We start from the raw sequence: 19,461 nt of genomic DNA, 5'->3' as shown, positions 1-19,461 counted from the left end.
AAAAAGAAGAAAAGAAAAAAATGGAAAGTCTTTCGAGAGTGCTGTAAATCTGCGGGGTGAGAGAGGCCAACATTAGTTTCAGGCCATTTGTGGCATTCTCATCTCAACCGTCTCCTGCAGCACCTACACTGGGGCCAATGAGGCAAAACTGATGGAAAGCAGTCTGAATATAGGAGAGAAAAAATTCCCCTTTTCATTTAACCAGGCTGCAAATATTGGCTTCTTCCCTGACCCACGGTTAGGACAATGAGTTGGAAATAATTGGGCCGAGTGTGGACAGTTATTTTTAAATGTGATTGCACAAGCCAAGAGAAAACATGACAGAAAAATGTCTGTATTTGCTGTTTCTGTTATGGCGCATTATTCTATACCATTTATTATTGCACTAAATTTCACTGCAATGATGCGTTTATTACATCTTCTTATCGTACGGCAACATTTGAAAGTAAAATTAAGATCTTGTCTAAACCAGCTTCTCAGTAAGATTTAGTATGTTTTTTAATAACTCACTCATATATTCTAATATAATATATATTAGAATATACCATAGTATCATAAGTGTCACAGACTGAATAACTGCAGTAGGAAGTAAACAAATGTTATGTGTGCCAACCACTTCAACATCCGAGTGACCTTTACTTTTAAAACCAAAGGAATGTCTGCTTTTTAATGGTATTTTTGTAACTAAAATCTGCGTGTGTTTATGTGTTTATATTTTATGTGCAGGGGAGAGAGTTAGCTCATTTGTAATGACACTGTAATGTCTGTACAGTTGTTTGCTCAGTACCCAAAATGAAAACACGGTGGTGTATTTACAACCTCGCATTGCTCAGTGTATTTCATTACAGCTCATAATGAGTTTGTAATATGATTTTTGGATGCGCTTGTGTTGTCTGCAGTTTTATTGCATCTCTTGTGCATTGAAATACATTGTGTCTACTTTGTGTGTCTACACACCTTGTGTATTCACCATTCTGTGTGTCAGTATCCCTGTATCCAGCTTTTGGCTGTTTGCGTTAGCGGGACAAAAGGCACCTCTGTATATTAAATTATTCAAAAGCTGGTTTATCTAAATTTAACACTTGGCAGAAATCCTCACCTCCCCAAAAAGTTTGCACACTGATTACTTATTCCCTGCAGCCCACTTTCTAGATGGAAATCACTTGTACTTACATCCATTCACTTCTGCTGCTGCCGGTGCTGATGGTGGGAGCTTTCAAGGATACTGTAGGAAACCAACTTTAAGGCAAACTTTTCAAATTACCTACTTTAGCACTTCAAACTACGGCTGCTCGATTATGGCAAAAATGATAATCACGATTATTTTCACTGAAATTGAGATCTCGATTATTTGACGATATTTATTTAACCCTTTAAGACCTACCATAGAACCAAGTCCGCCAGAGCTTATATTATATTTTTACATGTTGTAGTGCCATTTGTGGGAGCATTTCAAGTTGCTATACAACTATTATAGCCCATATTTTAATAATATGTATGCATTAAGTCCATAGTAACTACATTAATTGCAAAAAAGTGCAATAAACTACAAAAAAATTGAAAATCGTTTTTGTTTTTTTTACATATATTTCTACTTGGAGAAATTTAAGAGGCTTATCCTTCAAAACTTTAAATACAAAAAAGTTGCAAAAAATAGTTTACAACAGGAAATTTATTTTGAGTGTCTTCATAGTTTTATTTTTGAGATACATCAATTTTTATATACTGCAGGAAAAACGAAAAAACAATCCTATGATGCAAATTTGCAAAGAAAACAGCATCAAAATAAACTATTTCCAGCAGTGCAATTCGAGTTCTAAGCATCCCAGAAACTATTCAGAAAAGTCAAACATGACCAGTATAGGCTTTTAAGGCCTACAAGTAAAAAAAACTACAATTTCCGCGAAAATGACGTCACTTCCGGTTTCGGGCAGGAAATGGCGGACATGTGACAGTTCGCGCTGCCCTCTGTTTAACTGTGGGAAGTGTTACGAACAGCTGATCGGATCGGCAAAGCGTGTTTCTGGAATATTATGTTTTTGTTCCTGCAAGCGCTTTTTATGCAATTTTTGCAAAGCTTTATGTGGAAGGAAACCGTGACCGAGGACAAGCTGATGGCATCAGATGTAAGTACAACTCCTCCGGTTTCATATGCAAAACAAATTATTGCGCTAGCTTACACGGTCCAGGTTCTACAGGGATTTAAAAATAGTTATGCAAAACGGAGCGTGCTGCTCTGACCGGATCTAAAGGGTTAACAATGACTTTAAAAAATAATATAAAATAGTGTGCAACACCACTGAAGTTTTTTTTACCTCTCTTTTCAACCAACGGCAGTCACTCTCCTCTCCAAATAACTTCTGCTTAGCTTTCCGAGCTTCCCTCGGGTCCTCTTAATCAGCGGTCTCCAACCTTTTTTGCGCCAGGGACGGTTTATGCCCGACAATATTTTCACGGACCGGCCTTTAAGGTGTCGCGGATAAATGAGGGAGGGGCCAATAATCGGCTCAGTCATTTTTAATGATCGTTGAAAGCCCAGATCGTAATCGTGATTAAAATTCGATTAATTGAGCAGCCCTACTTCAAACACATCAGGATTTACAAAAGTATTGTATATTCAACAACAGCCATGGTGAAAAAAAGTGCACCCTCTTTTAATTTTAAGGTTTTGTGTATAATGACAAAAATAATAATAATGATCTGATTCTCATCCGGTTTTAAAGTTTACACCGTGTAGCTTGTAGAGCCACTTTAAGTAGCAAAACCCTAAAATATGAAAAAAAATCATTTTCAGAATGACATATCAGTCTCACATTGGTGCTTCTGTGCTTTGAGTTTGCAGGCATTTGTTTATTCAGAGCTCTCTCGTGATCGCAGCATCAAGCTGAGGTCGAGATTTTTCAGTGGGCTGTTGCAACACCTTGATTCTCTTCTGCATTTACTGCAAATGTGCTGGTGTGCTTGGGATCACTTTCCTGTTGCATAACCACAGCTTTAGCTGTTGTACAGATGATCTTGCATTTGATTCTAGAGTAGTTTGGTATACAGAGGAGTTCTTGGTGGACTCAAATCATCACCCCTCCACCTGGTATGATATGCTGAGATGCTGTGGTTATTTTTACAGTTTTTCTGATCATTGTACAGTCTAACCTTGGAGTAAATTTGCTGGGACATCCACTCCTGGGAAGATTGGCAGCTGTTTTGAACGTTTTCCATTTGTGAATAATCTTTCTCAGTGTGGAATGATGGACTTGGAAATGGCCCTATAAGCCTCCCCAGATTGATGAGCAGCAGCAATTGTCTCTCAAGATCACTGCTAAAGTCTTACCTCCTTGGCATTGTGTTAACATACACATGAACACTTCAGACCAGCAAACTGAGAAAACATCTGCTTTTATAGAGTCGGTCACAGTTAATGAGCCAAATAATAAAGTGCATTGGTTTGGCAGCTATTTCCCTATTAATTCCTCAGGAAGTGGTAACGGGGTACTTACGTTTTTCTTACCTCACATCTGCATTTTGTCTTCATTTTGTTCAAAAACACGAAGTGTTGTTTTTCATCTGAGGTGTTTTCGACTCAGTTTTCAAGAATCAGACGTTCTGGTGACTGTACATAAAATCAGCTGGTTTCGGCTGATTGGCGAGAAGTCACATCTCATATGAACTTCAGTTCTTGAATACACTATGGCTGTAATTTATATCTATGTCTTTATTTACACTGTTAGCGCCTCTTATGAGGACAGTGCTAACAAGAGTTGTCAGCTGACTCCAGGTTACACTAATGAGGTGAAAAGAAATTAATATCCGGAGAGATTTCTACTCGTCTCAGACATGGAGCATTTTTGAGTTTTACTCTGAGATTGCATAAATGTAGAGCCTAATTGGATTAAGCTCTTTAAGTGCTGCAGTGGTTCGATTTTGCAGTTTCCTACAGAGTGCTTCCTGAGTCCCAGTCATCACATTATCTGTCCAAATTATTACCCCACCGCAGTCGGCTGTGTAACATTTTTATATAATGTAATTAGAATTGAATGGAACAACAAACATCACGCATTATCCTGTAAGTGTAAAGGTGAGGTCAAAGATTTGAAATGTCTCCACTATTGTTTTCTCGAGCCTGTCTATTGGTGATAAAAACTCGCTTCAGTTTTTAGCTTCAAGGGGCAGAGTTTGTTGACATGTCTCTTTGGTTTAAATCAGGACATCGCTCACTCGCTTTTCCCCTGACACAATTCCTCAGATTGCGTCCCAGAATCCCAGAGTTTCATCCATAATGATAACACGCAGTTTCCAGAAATAAAGTTCCCTTAAATGTAGTTCTGCATACTTTACCTTTTCCTAATGGGGAAGTGCTGTCTAACCCAGCTTCTCCAAAAGATCTGCCAAAACAGCTCGCTTGTTTCCATCTTCTTAGAGTACAGGTCCTCCCTTTGGAGCTGTCCTGAAAGTATGATGCACTTTTCAGCTCTGGCAGATGATTAAATTTTAGACGCCTTAGACTGTTTGCGCCATTTGATCCTGTTCCTTCTTGGCCTCATTACTGCTTTCTGCTCTTGCAACAACTCTTTCATGAGTGTTCAGCTCATAATGTAACTTTTAAAAGTTTAGGACTAGAAATCTTTGTCATGAAATGATGCATGCTACGGAAGAATGTTGCAGCTTTGCTTTCTTCTCGGTACTTTCTCATGGAAAATCATTGTCTGTGATTTAGAAGTGGCCACATATAAATAGATAAATATCCCATAAAAGAAACTGTAATGCTTATTTAATCAATATTTATACGGGCAGTGGAATACATTGCTTCTGTAATTGGGTTAACCCACTGAGAATTACCACCCAAAGCCTCAGTTCCACTCAGCTCTGCAGAGCATTTTAGCATCCTGTTTTATAGCCTGCATCTTTAATGTTTACATTTTCTCTCACCAGTCTCATAAACCTTGTTTCAAGCTAGAACCAGACACCAGAACACCAGGCAGTCAGCATTACCTGCTGGCTAGATTTGCCCGCTAAAGAGGCAGATGAGAGGAAACATCACAGCTTCATTCTTTTTTCTTTGGGTGCACACTATCACCACTGAATAGTATTTGAAATAGCCGTAGATTTTTGGTGCGAGGACAGTTCAGTCTGCCTTTGTGAGATTCAGGAAACGCAATCTCCGACATGATAAGTGCAGAGAATTTGTGTACAAAGGAAAATTGTGCACAGGGGGCTTTTCTTTGTCGCTCTGTGTCTGAAGATGCGTGTCTGTCCCTCTGCATTGTCCGTGCGTTTGAGTGAAAGTATGTGTCTGTCATTCTCAGCATCCCCAGTCGGACAATTAGAAGGTGACAGTCCCATTAGAGCTGGCCCGCTAGTACAAAGGCTGAGTGCTGTTGTGAGTGACACAGAGCTCAGCCTCTCACTAAATAACTGTCAGTCTGCCCTCGTCCACTCTGACCCCTCTGGCAGCCTCCCTCTGAGCCACTTGAACTCCCCTCTGGGCGCTCATTGGCAGCCTTGGCAGCTCCCTGAGCCAAGCGTGGCCCTCCTTTCAAGGCAGGCCTCTAACTGATTGGTTGGACGCTGCTAGCCTTAGGCGTGCCAGAACGGCTTTCAACTGGCCTCAGGGTGCTGCTGATTGGCTAGGTTGTCACGGACGCAGGTCTCCTGTGGGAGCATGTGGCAGCAGCTTGGGTTTATGGGATGCAATTTGACAGAGGAGGTAGATGGAGGGGAAAAGTGCAAGAGCAGCAAAAAGCTCCCTGCTCCTCCCTCCCTCCATCTGTAGCTCTGTCTGCTAAAGTACATCTCTTTGCTGTTTGTTCTGCTCCTTCCCTTTAGTCAGCCTTCCAGCAGCCAGTCATGTCTTCACTTATAATTATCTTTGTGGCAAATTTCTCTTTGCTTGGAAGACCTATAATACGCTTTACCTATCATCCTTATTTTGAAAAGCCTAGCGTAGTGTAGGAGACTATTACTTTTTAACGAGTTAAATCTCTCTGGGGGTCTGCGGTCTGCTTGGGGTGGGGTAGGACAAGTACGTCAACCTCTCCGCCTGTTTCATTCCTATTGCAGAATTTCTTTCTAAGGGAGACAGAATAGTTGTATTTGCTCTGTTCTTCTCCCACGCTGCGAATCAGGGAATTAATGCCATTGTTAATGCAGAGAGACCACTGGTACATTTCAACAGGATTCTCGCCTCTTGCAGAGCTCATCTAAATCGCCTGGCTAATGCTGTAATTGGGTTTGTGAGTCACTTCTTAACTTCCATTAATATTTGTTCTCCCTCTAATTGCCCCTTTTTCCTATCCTACATTTCATTCCTCGGTCTGGCTAATGGTCTGAGGTGGAGGCAGTGATGTGCGTGCGAGTGTGTGCGCTTGACAGAACATCTAATCTATTTTTGAGCAGGTACATGATGTTAAAGCTGTGGGACTTCTTTCTCTTCACTGGTTAATGATGAATGGCATGCAGGATGGTTATGGAGGATATTGGAGTTTAAGAGGAAGATGTCAGAAAAGTTCACACTCCAAATTTGTGGAACCACCCCCAGATTCATGATCCAAGTATACTAAGGATGAGAAATATCTGTCTTCCAAAGACTTCCCATCTTAAGGAAAAGAAAAAAAAAAAACACTGTTTGAAGGTTGTTTATTGGATATGCTGCTGGCATTCTGAATGCTTTCTGCTTTTCATTAAAAGACATGTTCCTTGACGATGCCTCTGCCTTCTCAGAGATTTTCTCCTAAGCTTTCCCCCGCTCTTATCACACTCACCTCTAACTGGATTGTCTTTTCCTCTTATATATCACATTAAAGAAAAAGTTCCTCTGGAGGGAAAAAACATCACCCCCGAAAGGCTTTAGCCTTGTTTTCTTAAATTGTCAAGAAAGGAAAAAAAAACCTGACTCTATTATCTTTAAATCCAAATCTCGCTCACAGAAGTGTTACCTCAGGAAACCTTAAGAATTCAAAGGACTCAATTCAATTGACTGTATTAGAAAGTGAAAAAAGACCAGTGCTAGTACCGGAGCAGACGAACCTTTCTCAGATGGCAACCCGGCTCGTTTGTATTGATGGGACTCTCACTGCTTCCTTTCCACTGAGAGCAATGGGAGAATGGGGCACATGGGGCTGAGAGACAGACAAACTAATACGCAGCACAAATACAGACTGCACATCAAACGAAAGGAAGGATGTGTAAGGCAAAAAAGAGACCATATTCCAAAGCTGTAGGAGCTCAGTTCATTTTGTATTCAGTTTCCGATCCATAATGGACTACCCTGCCTTTGTGCTGTTCTTTATGAGTATAAGGGATAACTGTGTGCGACGGTGGCTGTCAGTGGCTCTCGCTTGAGAGATATTAAACCTGAGCTCTCTGCAGCTTTCCACTCACAGGGCGCCTATGTGACTATTTTTAAAATCATCTGCACCATTCCCTTCTCATGACGACACTTAACTGACAGGTTTTACCCCATTTGTCGCCACTCTTGCACGCGCAAGGCTGTTATTGTATTCCGCAGGAAGAAAAGTTGGGAGGCTGGCAAAAACTTGAGGTCCTACATTCTCTCTAATTGGAAATTTTGTTTCCATTTTGTCAGCCCATGTTTCCATTTCTTTCATCCTTCACTTTCTTATTCCCTCCTATTTCATTTTGTTGGATGTTTGTGTGGATGGCCTATCACACTATTTGAATTCCTCTTCCCCATCAAAAGCAGGGTACATCAGCTTTGAAGAGTGACAAGCACACAGCGGGAGGGATCAAAGCAATGCAAAACTGAAATTTAAGAGGAAGTTAAAAAGCATGTAGTTTTGCCATTTCCCTCATGTTCAACAAAGAGAAAACAGATACTGTATAACAGCAGGAAAAGATGAGACATTATCAAACACAGCGATTTTCAAGGATGCCTGTGTAGTTCTCAGATGCACAGATGCTTTTGATAATGCCGTTTAACATAGCAATTCGTCCGTTCGCAGAAACGCGGGTTGGGAACCATTCCCGCGCCCCTATGACTGCAAAGGTTTGTTGTCAGATCGGAATACTTTAACCCAAGTGGTGACACCAAAGTCAGACTGCTTAAGATAAGAAAATCAATTGTCTTTTCCAGCGTGGCAGTGTCATTTTCTTTCCTTAAAACCACTCAGTGAGGTGCCACACATGCAATGAATCTGCTATGAAAGTGTAAAAAAAGGGAAAGGGAAACCAATGAAAGGATATTTTAAAAGAAATTAAATAGCTTGCCAGCAATTCCCCAAGTCAATGGGCAGCAGTGTAAAAAGGCGCAGTAAACCAAATACAAATGAGACATATGAGCTTGCAGCTGAACCCACCACATATTCACACTACTACTTCAGGGAAATGTGAACTAAGCAGCAACACCATCAGCGAACAAATGAGATCTAATTATCTCTTAAAACCTGGCTGAACATGCTCAAAATCTTATGATTGATTCCCGTTTATGCTGAATCCATCAGCTCCTTAAAACAGAGCACCAGTCTACACTATTTCAGTTATAGATGACAAAACTATATTGTTATGCCCTGTGTGCACATATGTGCCTATGTACAACTTTGGCTACAAACTGAGACTAAAAGCAACGACGACTTGTCACTATATACCTACGAGGCATGAAGACAGTAAGTAGGTTCTATTAAAGGAATCCTGATATTTGGCAGATGTTGTCTTAACCGTGTTTGACAGCTCATGTCTGTGCCCTGAGTGGTTGGCATCATCTCCCCCCATAATGCATCTCAGCATGGAAATGTCATTACTTTGGCTTTTCCTGCATTTAACTACTTCATATTAACCATCCTTCAAACTTACAGACTTTATACCAAACTCTAATAACTGCTGTGCAGTAGGTGTTTTGATATTTGACTTTTCGTGGCATCGGTGACATTTACTCCTACCAAACATTATAAATAGACGACACTGACATGTTTACCACTAAGCACAGAATATTAAATGTGTCTGCGTTGGGTAGGGATCAAGAGAGAGAACTGGAGCGCAAGCCCCATAGATAAGAGAGTTAAATATAAAAAATTAATTTGACGCAGCTGTAGCATAGACAAAAGAGATGAAACTAATCATAGGCAGTCACAAAAATAAGATTCAAGGGGGAAAAACAACGCTGCATAATTTACAGTGCATTTGATCGTTACCTAGATACAGCAACATCAGATGCCCAACACAAGAGGGAAATTTAGATGTTTTTCAGTCTTATTGTCACTGAATCAATTTATTAATTATGAGTCATGGTAAGTTTTTATTTTAGAGAGACAGAGGCAAGAAATAGAGAGTCTGTAATTCCTTATATGTGTACACACAGAGAGATGCATAGATATAGATATATGTGTGTGTCAGCATTATTCAGACCTTCAGATCCATCTGTTGACCTCGAAGGAGAGGTCAAAGGTCATATGTGACATGATATTTTGTCAACTATATGTTGACAGATCACACCAGGCTTGTACTATGAGATTAAGATGCTGTAGTTTAGCACAGGTCATCTTCTAATTGGAAGGTTGGTGGTTTGATCCATTCTGCATACCAGAGTGGGCAAAAAACTGAACCCCAAGTTGCTCTCCAGTGTGAATCCTAGAAAGAAAAGCATTTAGGCGTGGAAAAAAGTGCTATGCTAGATGAGGTAATTTGTGGGAAGTGAAACCCTCAAGGAGATTAGAAAAGAACCAGTCCATTTACAATAATAAGTTTTAAAGACATTATGTCAATTTTCCACAAAATCATTAAGTTGAACTTGAAGATCTTGCTGCATCTATGCCAAAATATAATGGATTGTTTACATGGCTGCACTCTACACCCCTACAAAGAAGTCATTGAAAACCTCTAGTGCTGTCATGTTTACAGACAGAGTTATGATATGCATGCAAACACTACCAAAAACATAACCTCCTTGGAGGATGTAATTAGACAGTGCTAAACACATAACTAGTCACCTGGCTTAGCTATTGTGTTGTAGCTCATTGCACTAAAGCTTATTTGGGGGAGTAGCTCTGCAGCCGACCAAGCAAGCTGCCTATGTAGCTGTGAATGCCGGTTTGTTTACACGTGAACATTATTTGCTATTCGTTCAGATATATGTGATAGAAGTAAGAATGCAACGACTGGTTATTTTGAATGAGCTCTGATATGTGGAGGCAGTGATGAGCAAGCTTGAACTGTTAGCGCTGATTTATTCTAGCGTTTCTTCTTAAATCAGTCATTTTTAAAATTAAAAAAAACTTTATTGATTCCAAATTTATTCTGGTTTGGTCTTTCCAAACCACTACAGCAGAGGTAAGATGAGTAGCACTAATTTAACCGCCCACTGTATGTTCACTGTCTGTGTGGGACATTTGCACGAGTACAGGGTATGCTTTTTGGACAAGCATTTGCTCAATTAAAAAAGTGATCATTAGTGGCAAACAGCACGCACCATTGTCCTCATAATAACAGTATATTAATAGGAGAGTGTTTTTTAAGCCTCCCTAACCTGTGGGGGTCCCTTTAATGTGCCCAGAAGGCAAAGCGAGGTGACTGAGCCCAGAGCAATAAAATATAGAGTGAGCCTGGAATGTGTGAAACCAAAGGATTACAACACAGGCCTGAAAGCATGGATGAGACATAAAAGAGGCCATCAAAGCGTGTAAACCATAGAGTCCCATTATTGTGTGACATTAGCCCATGGCACACATAACCCTTAATGATCCCACGGGTGCCTGCGGCACGCTGTCCTAATGACTTCCTGGTTAAAGGATAGTTGTTTCCTGGGAAAGAGAAGAATAGCTGCACACGTGCGTGTCCCTTGTACAGCAAAATCCGGCTGTGTTCATTTTGCAGCGTTGCTAGAAATAAGTTAGACTCGGAGTAAATAGATGAAAAACAGAGTGCCATCAAATAAACACCAAATTAGTCCCTGTTTATGTCGGCATCAAACTACTTATGCAGATAGGGCGATCATACAGGGTTGGATCAATTAAAGGAGATTTGGACAGACTGAAACTTCACAGTGCGCTAATTAGGCAGCCAGCCGCTATGCTAAATAAATGGAAATGTATTCCTTTCCGTTTCTTTTCTTCTATGTGTTTGCGTGCCTTGTGTCACCCCAAGGAGTTTAAGCAGAACACTAATTCTTCATCTAATTTTCTCCAACTCCCATTGCTTTCGCTCTCTGTGTCTCTCTGCCTTCATCCCTCTCCATCTTTCTTCTCACGCTGATAGCTTGTCTCCCAGGATCCTAGCAGTTGTCAGTAATCAAGGAAATCACTCTCAGAGAGCTACAAATAGGTCACTTATCTGATGTCTGTTCTGATCTGACTGAGACAGACAACCAGTTAAGTCCCTTGCATCTGCCTCTCCCTGCTATTTTAAGTGTGATTAGTAGCCATTCGATCTACTAGGAGGAACTGAAATAACAAGGAGAATTAAAGATGGGGATAGATAGACACTGAGCGAGAAAGCAAGAGGAGGACAGAAATCCCTGCTTTCATCATTAGCATTCTATTCAAATGGCTCAATTGAGCAGTTGTCACTCATGGGATTCCCGGGGCACCGAGAAACCGCGCTTCTTCATTTATTCAATTTATTGATATAAAGACTCTTCATTAAGAGACACCAACAAATATGACATCTGGTCTCATGTGGCCTTGATGTGGAATTTTAAGAAGGCATAAGAGCAAAAGGCCGCATGATGTGTAAGAGTTCCTTTGTCTCCTCTTGGGGCTATTATACTGAATTGCTAACTGCACTCTCTGAGCTTTGAAGTTCCGCCGAAGAAACAGATTGCTCGCAAACACACACTGTCGGTAAGTAAACGTGCACAAGTCCGCATGCAGACTCGCATACCCGTGGCAGGTGAAAATTTCATGATTCCCTCATGACGGCCTTGTGAATTATTGAACTGAGCTGGTCCTTTTGATCCACGCATTGGTGCACACAGAGAGAATCTCTTACCTGTCAAACACTTCACTAAACTCACATACATGACTACAAGCTGCTTCTTATCCACCCAGGAAATGTCTATGCTAAAAAAAAAGAAGAAAAAGCCGATTCGGGGTGGTAAATTTTTCTTTTTCTTCATCTTCTTCTTCTTCTTCTTCTTTCTGGCTGTCCCTGCAGCTTGAGCAGATGTTTGTTGTTTGCGCGTGTGTGTATTTCTTCTGGTTTTGAGCACAGAGCCCTTAACGTGTTTGTCTCCTTCACAGATAAGACAGAAGATTTCACAGGCACGTTCTCATTACTGAAATGCATAATGCGTCTGATCTGTTCCACATTATCTGTCTGTTATCCAAACAAATGACACTGATGATGAGGGTGAATGATCAAATTATGTTATTGTTTATGCCATAATTTCATCCTGCTTTGATTGGCAGATAGTGGGTGTTGTGAATAATAAATGCAATTAGTCCTACAGTATCTTCGTGCTCCAGTGATTAAATGCCAAATGGAACCGCCTAAGTGCACAGATTGATAGAATTTTTACAATATTGTACATTACACCTGAACCTGCAGCATCCACAAATGGATCCTGTGTGAAGCGAGCTCAGGAAATGAAAATTGTGAAAGCTACAGAGGAGCGCTGCACCGTGGGTGTGGGAGCACCACGTTCGAAATTAAGAGAGAGGGTATCATGTTCAAACAGAGAAATGTTTTATGCAGCAGCCACCGTCACCACTGAACGGATGAAGTAATTTCATTTTCATGCATGATCTGCAGCCCCACAGACCAGGAAAATTGCATAGGAGGGGGAAGAGAAAGATAGAGAGAAAAAAGAGTCAAGACTTCCCTTTTCTTCATTTCTCCATTATTCCCTCTGACTTGTAACCATAGTGATGGTTCAGTCCCAATAAAGTAGAAAAAAAACCAGGAAACCCGGCGTTGTGTTTAGAACGTGAGTTTGAAGTCGGAGGAAAGATTATTTGATTACCGCTGCAGAGCTAAAACACCAGCACCGAATTTAATTGGCAGCTATCCCGATTATTGATTGATTCTCTCGCTCCGCCTCCCATAAACCCTCTTCCTTCTACACTCACTAAAGTCTCACTACGGTCACTCAAAGCCTGCGTCACCTTAAACACATACGCACTGCACTCTCTTGCACTGCTGACATTTTTGGAAGTATTTGTACTTTTTCCTCTGTTCTACTCTATTCCAATAATATATATTAAAAAAGCATTGCAGCTTTTTTCCACTACAGTTAATGATTTTCCATTTTTCTCTGTTTGTCTACAGTAAAACTTGCATATGCAAACTTATCACAATCGTATATAATAGATTAAATTAGAAGAACAAATTATTGGGCCATTTGTAATACTTTCAGGAATTTAATGAACAAAATGGTTAATTAATTGTTAAACACTTTTAATCAGTATTGTCAGTTGTAGCTTTGCAACCTATAATCAGCAGTGTGGCCACTTAACTTAAGCCCACCCTTAATCCTTGTAAAATCCCAGGGAAAAGTCAAGGTGAGCTAGTTATTGACTATTGTAATCAGTCGTTTGCACTGCTTTGAGACAATCAAGATGTTTAGCCTCTTATCTCTCACCCAGTACTACCAAGCAGGCATCCAGTAGCTGAAAGTTATTGTACAACATGACAACAACTGCAAACATACAAAAATCTTTTTTAAAAAACCCCAAAAAACATCATTTTGCTATGTTTCACATTAATAACAGTTTGGGTTTTTTTGTTGTGAGTTCTTATTTAGTTTAACCACTTTACTCCCATGAAGTTATTTTAAAAAATACTGAGAAATTGGCTGGAAAGGATGTCATTTCATAAACATCACCAGTGGTAATTCTTTATGATTACTAGCTGATTTTTGTCGTAATGTGCAGCAATTAAATGGAAACAAGCTTCTTCCTCCTGCTCCCTTATTCACCACAGCAGGTAGCACAATGTGTGGGATTTGACAAGTTTTCACACCAGATGTAGTTCCTGACAGGTCGCTCTGAGGCGTTTGGGTCTCCTCCCGGTCTTGAACAAGGGATCTGTTGCTTGTTTAGTAAATGTGGAAGCCTCTACACTACAGAGACACACCAGTAATCAAGTGAAAACCAAGTGGGCTGTTTTTTAACATCTTTTGTTAACATGAGCTCTCAAATGTCCATCCCTGATAGAAATGCCCCTTTCAAATAAAAGGTATGAATTAGCTATATAAGTAGTATTTAACTGTACTTTAGGGTTAGTATCTGTAAGTATTTGTCCACAGACAGCCAAGCCTGTCCATGCTACTGGAAGGTGTAACTGCAAACATACAACAAGAGAGAAAGGTGTAGTATGATTACAGAGTTATAGGGGATATGTGTAAATATTTTATTTTTATAAAGTTTGCTAGTCCAGGCCCAAACTGGCCGGATTGCTGTTGATCTGGTTCTTGAGGTTATTCATCATTTATCTGTGAGACTTGTCCTGCAGATGCACAGAAAAGCCACAGTCTTGGTTTGCTGCTGGCAATGGTAGACCTCGTTCTGCTTCCTGGGAGATCGCTTGCAGCAATCTACCATTACCAGCTGCAGTCAGTATGGTGGAGTCTGGGGACCCATCGGGAATCTTTTGATGGCTAGGCCTCTGGGGGCGGTGGTCAGTTCTCGGGATTTCCAGTGTTGATATCCGGATAGTGAAAAAGTGGAGAAAAAAAGTCTGTTTTTTTGTTTTGTTTAACCTAAAACAGCTAATAAAAAGCAAAATTCAAGCTCAGAGAAAAATGGAGTACCAGTGGTGTAGCTTTTCAGTGCTAGAGATACTATCTCACAGGAAGTGGTGTCATGCTACGTCTTTTTTCTTTGCCTGTGACTAAATGTGTAAAAGCTGAAATGAGAAGAAATGTAAAATGAAGTCATTAATCAGTTTCACAGTCCAGGAAAGTCTCCATCAGAAATGCTGTCATTGTTGGACATGAAGTCATGTTGATTCTTTTTTTCAAGGCTTCTGCCATAATTCAGACACATGCCATAAAATCTGCCATAAAAGTAAAGAAAATCAAAGATCGGACAAAAATCTGCTGGCAGTACATCTATTTCCCCTCAGTGCACATTGTTCAATCTTCCATTTTCACCTCTGGGCTGTAGGTTCAAAGACACAAAAGAGAGTTTTCTGTGAAAATGTTATCATCAATGTATCTATCAAACATTCCACATACTGTTAGTTTTCTCACAAACTTTTAGTTTAAGGTCATAGTGTGTTTTTGACAATTTATGTCACATACTGTTCTGCTCTGAACATTTTGTACTTTTTGTTGCAATTGCAGGCAAAGCTTGAAAGGACTAAAAAAAAAAAAAAAGATTTTCCTCTCTGTTCAACTTGCTTCTCTGGCTCTGTCCTCAGATCCGCTCTGATCAGGATAAGGATGTGGGCATCCGCTACAGCATCACCGGAGCAGGCGCTGATCAGCCCCCGAGTGGTATCTACAACATAGATCCCATCAACGGCAACATGTTTGTCACCCAACCTCTGGACAGAGAAGAAAGAGCTTCCTTCCATGTAAGAAAGAAATGTCTCTACTCGCCTGTTTTTGTTTTCTCTCTAGCTCCAGTTATGTCTGTCTCATATCTCCCAATTATCCCTGAGGAAATGTGCCGGGGCCCATCTCTTCCCCATCTACCTTTCCTTTTAACAAGTAATGTCGTCTGCCAAAACTAAATGACAAGTCAGGGTGCATTCAGAGCAATCACTGCTCTGATGTACAGTACCTTCACATCAGCCGCTCCAGGAGTTAATTGAAGCCGAAATCAGCTATGAAATGAAGACTGGTTTGACAAAACCCACTGCCGCGGAAACTGCCATATGGATTTGGGTTTAGCAGTGCAGAGTAGGAGGATTTGAACACACAAATGCAAAGTGATGTGCAGGTAAATTGTTGTGCACGTTTGTGCCATCAGAGCTAACAAGCTTGGCATATGTGTGTATGAGCTGGTATATGTGTGTGTTTCTGTGTATGGCATGCTGATTGATAGCTGATTTACCGTTAGTGGGCTCAGGTCTTCTTTTCCACCTCTCTTACTTTCTGTCTGTGTCCCACTTTCCTTTTTGCACTTCAATCCCACACATTGTTGCAAACTTACCTCATGCACTCTGAGCAGCTGCGCTGCTCATTGGGGCAGGCTGACAGCTGTATAGTTAGCCTACATGTGGCCTAGTGATTCCCTACCACACTCACGCACACATATGCACACAGAGAAAACCAGATGATTGGTCTCTCTGGAACCTCGGGTTAAACAGCTTTTCATATGTGTGAATTAAATATGCAGGGCCACATGAGGCTTGTGCTAATGCTAGGCCATTGGTTCATATACTCACATTACAGGTTTCAATTTATCTCAGCAAAGACTAACACCTCCACTTGAGGTGAATGCCGGTGTCAGAGTCACAACTCCTGCGCGCCTGTCAGAGTGATGGATGGCTGAGCCGCCGATAGAGCTAATTCAAAAGCATGCTCCTGTCTCTTCAGGAAAGAGGGGAGGGGGTGCCTTCATTGCATACACTCAGCATTATGCCAACAGTACAAACTTTGAATGTATACACACAGGCATGCACATAGATATGCATTGGTAAATTCCACAAAGCTCTATGTGATTGTCTTCTTGATTAGTTTGTCTTGCTTTTCTCATGCAGATGATCCTCTTGTTCCCTCACTTGCTGCATTCAGACTCTGGTCACTGCTGACTGTGTATGTGATTGTTGTCTCTCCATACCTGCTCGTACTCTCAACCAGCAAATTGGGATCAATAAAGCAGGCAGGTTATTGGTCCCTGGGAAAGGACAGCGGCTCAGTAAACAGTTCTTATTTGACACAACCTGTAGTGAAAACAGCATGTATGGTTGAGAGCACTTCAAGTTGAATGAACCTCCTATTTAGACACCGTGGACCCATGCTGCTTGTGATGTGATGTATGATTTACTGCAGGAGAATGTAGCTAGTGATCGACCCACGGGAAATTTAGTCCATGACTTTCCTCCTTTTAACTTGATAGGAAGTTCCCACCACTACTGTGTGCCCTCATAGGCCAAACTTTGCTTGTTAGTTTTGGGTTCAAGAGAAAAGAGAGACAAGGCTGCTGTTTTTGACTAGCACCAGGGGGAAGTGATCTGTGAGGTGAGGAGAGTGGGTGTTAGCCTGAGCTTCAGTTTTGTAATACAGACCTACTGTGATGAAGCAGGGCACAAGGAGAATTGCAAGAAGAAAAAAAAAAACCCAAATGTGCTTTTTTTTCTTTTTCCATCTTTTGTTGCATGAATGCATGCACTGAAGCATACAGGAAGGGTTATAATCTAAAAGATCCGGTCATGGACAGCTGGTATACAGCATTTTTTCAACTGGCCTCAAATACAAGTAATTTTCTGGAACCATTATGCTTATTACTGTATTTATATTGATATTGCATTCAGCTACAATAACAGCGCTGTGAGGCTTGAAATGGCAATACTAACATGTTTATGTTGTGACGCCATGATGTTAACGTGTACTAAATGGCTTTAAAAATAGACACTAATGGTAATGTAATTAGTTTTGCAAGCATTTGGAGTTAAATCAACGAGCTGGCCACGTTTTTTATGCCATTCCTTCTAAAGCATGTTAAGATGTCTCAGTAAATAAGTTTAAACTTTGACCAACTGCTGGAACTCGACTTTAAAAAATCAAAAGATATTCAGATTCATTAGACTTTATCTTCTAAGCTAGGTTGTCTTAAACCCATGGCCTCCAAAAAGTAAGTCTAAGCTAAACTACAACTGAAATCATAAGTTATAAGTGTTATTGTGAACGAGGTATAATTAAAATAGTGTAAATGCTTATCTAACTACGTGTCATGTGAGCACGCGAAGATCCAACACAGTCAAGCGAACATTAAACACTCTTTGCCAGCTCCCTAATACAGAGTGTCTGTGTAGAGTTTGCCAACATGGGCATAGCAACATTATGGAACTAGCACAGGTAACTGCCCGCTAAATATACAGCAATTGGGTAGCTGCTCTGTGCCCTGCTTCCTGTAAGAGCCACTCATGCAGCAAGCTGACCAAATCCAAACTGAATATTTCATCTACACTATCTGCTGTTCCATGCAGCATGTGAGACAGAAAAAATTCCAACAATATCTTGATCTTCATGTTCATGTGAGGTTATGTATGACACATCTGTAAAGGATAACTCATGAGCTTAATATTCCATGCCTAATTAAGTGAGCGCTTCTTAATTTTAAGTTAATGCAATGGATTTGGTTTAGATGACTTGAAAATAAATCACCTCTGAACAGCCTACTGGTTATTTCTTTTGGCGAGATAAGAATAGCGCTTCACAATATTAATTTTACATGTTATGAGATGAAGATCTAAGTTTTTCCTTGCAACGCTCACGCCTCATACATTGGACTGAGGCATGAGTGTTGCAAAGTTAATTACTAATTAACTCTCAACACGAGCATTGGCCAGAAGTCATTAATCACTACATGAGTCTTTATCATGGCGGACTGTTGCTAGCTAAAATGTAGCACTATTCTCAGTGAGTATATACAGTTTATTTACTCATGTATACATACATATATTGTACATAGAGTACATATAGTATAGGAACTAAAGAGAAGAAATTACGTGATTTTGTGACAGGCTGCTGGTAACACGATTCTTAAAGCTACAAGGTAACCTTGGCCTCAGAATCTTAGCAGAAAAAATAAACACTCCACTTGAAGCACCATGCTAGTATAGCTATACATTGGCTAAGGGAGCCAATGGTGCAAAGTACAAACTGTATTTCTCCTCTGTGGTTGGTCCAGTCATCCTAAAGCTCACGCTGCAGAATACTGATGTTGCTTTCCACACATACATTTGCAGTTTGCACAAGGCACACTCATCCAGGCCCTGTGATCACATTTCCAACCCCGCCACTGAGCACACAAACGCAGAGACACATAAACAGACTCCCGAGAACATACGCAGGAAGACACATGCAGAAATGTGAATATATAAACGCTGACACATATAGAAATAAAAGAAAATGTGCAGGAATATACACACGCACAAATCTGCAAGCAGAAAGGACAGAACACATACAAACGAAAACACAGTGTGACACGAAGACAAAAATACACAGCGGTCGCACATACACACCAGTGCAGTTGAGGCAGCCACACATATCGCAGTCGCACATATCACAGTCACACTTTCACACTGTGCAGTGTTCACAGCTGAGAAAACAGATTGGGCTTGTTTGTTTGTTGGGTCTCCTCTCCATGTTTGTTTGCTGTGCTTCAGCCAATGGAAAACTAGCATCTTGAGGATCATTAAGTGGCTAAAGAGGGCTCTTTTGATTGGCTGTGCACGCCTCCCCAGTGTGTAATCTTCCTGCTCGTCGGCGTCCGTGTTAATGTGTCTAAACATGTGTCTGAATTGGTGTTTGGAATGCTCAAGCAGTTCGGCTAGGGTTCGATGAATCCTTGACAGACAGGCACAAAAGCCGACATGATCGGTGGTGTTTTGGCAAAGGCAGGTGCC

The 19,461-nt window shown here is 40.8% G+C and overlaps 1 protein-coding gene across 6 annotated transcripts in view; it reads left to right on the top strand.

Annotated features, from left to right (window-relative positions):
• The window catches only part of cdh4 (cadherin 4, type 1, R-cadherin (retinal)), a 231,785-nt gene that overhangs the window by 166,907 nt on the left and 45,417 nt on the right, over positions 1 to 19,461 (top strand). For 5 of the 6 annotated variants that reach the window (XM_082533940.1, XM_082533939.1, XM_082533938.1 and 2 more), the window contains one exon: positions 15,304 to 15,459. In XM_082533940.1, the coding sequence (XP_082390066.1) occupies positions 15,304 to 15,459 (156 nt within the window). Of the gene's footprint in view, positions 1 to 1,984; positions 2,127 to 15,303; positions 15,460 to 19,461 lie in introns of those variants that run through there. The other variant, XM_082533942.1, reaches the window with a different exon arrangement.

The sequence above is a fragment of the Aulonocara stuartgranti genome, assembly GCF_965226115.1.
Source record: "Aulonocara stuartgranti genome assembly, chromosome: 5".
NCBI classification, from domain to species: Eukaryota; Metazoa; Chordata; class Actinopteri; order Cichliformes; family Cichlidae; genus Aulonocara; species Aulonocara stuartgranti.
This window is presented reverse-complemented; position numbering and strand designations above follow the sequence as displayed.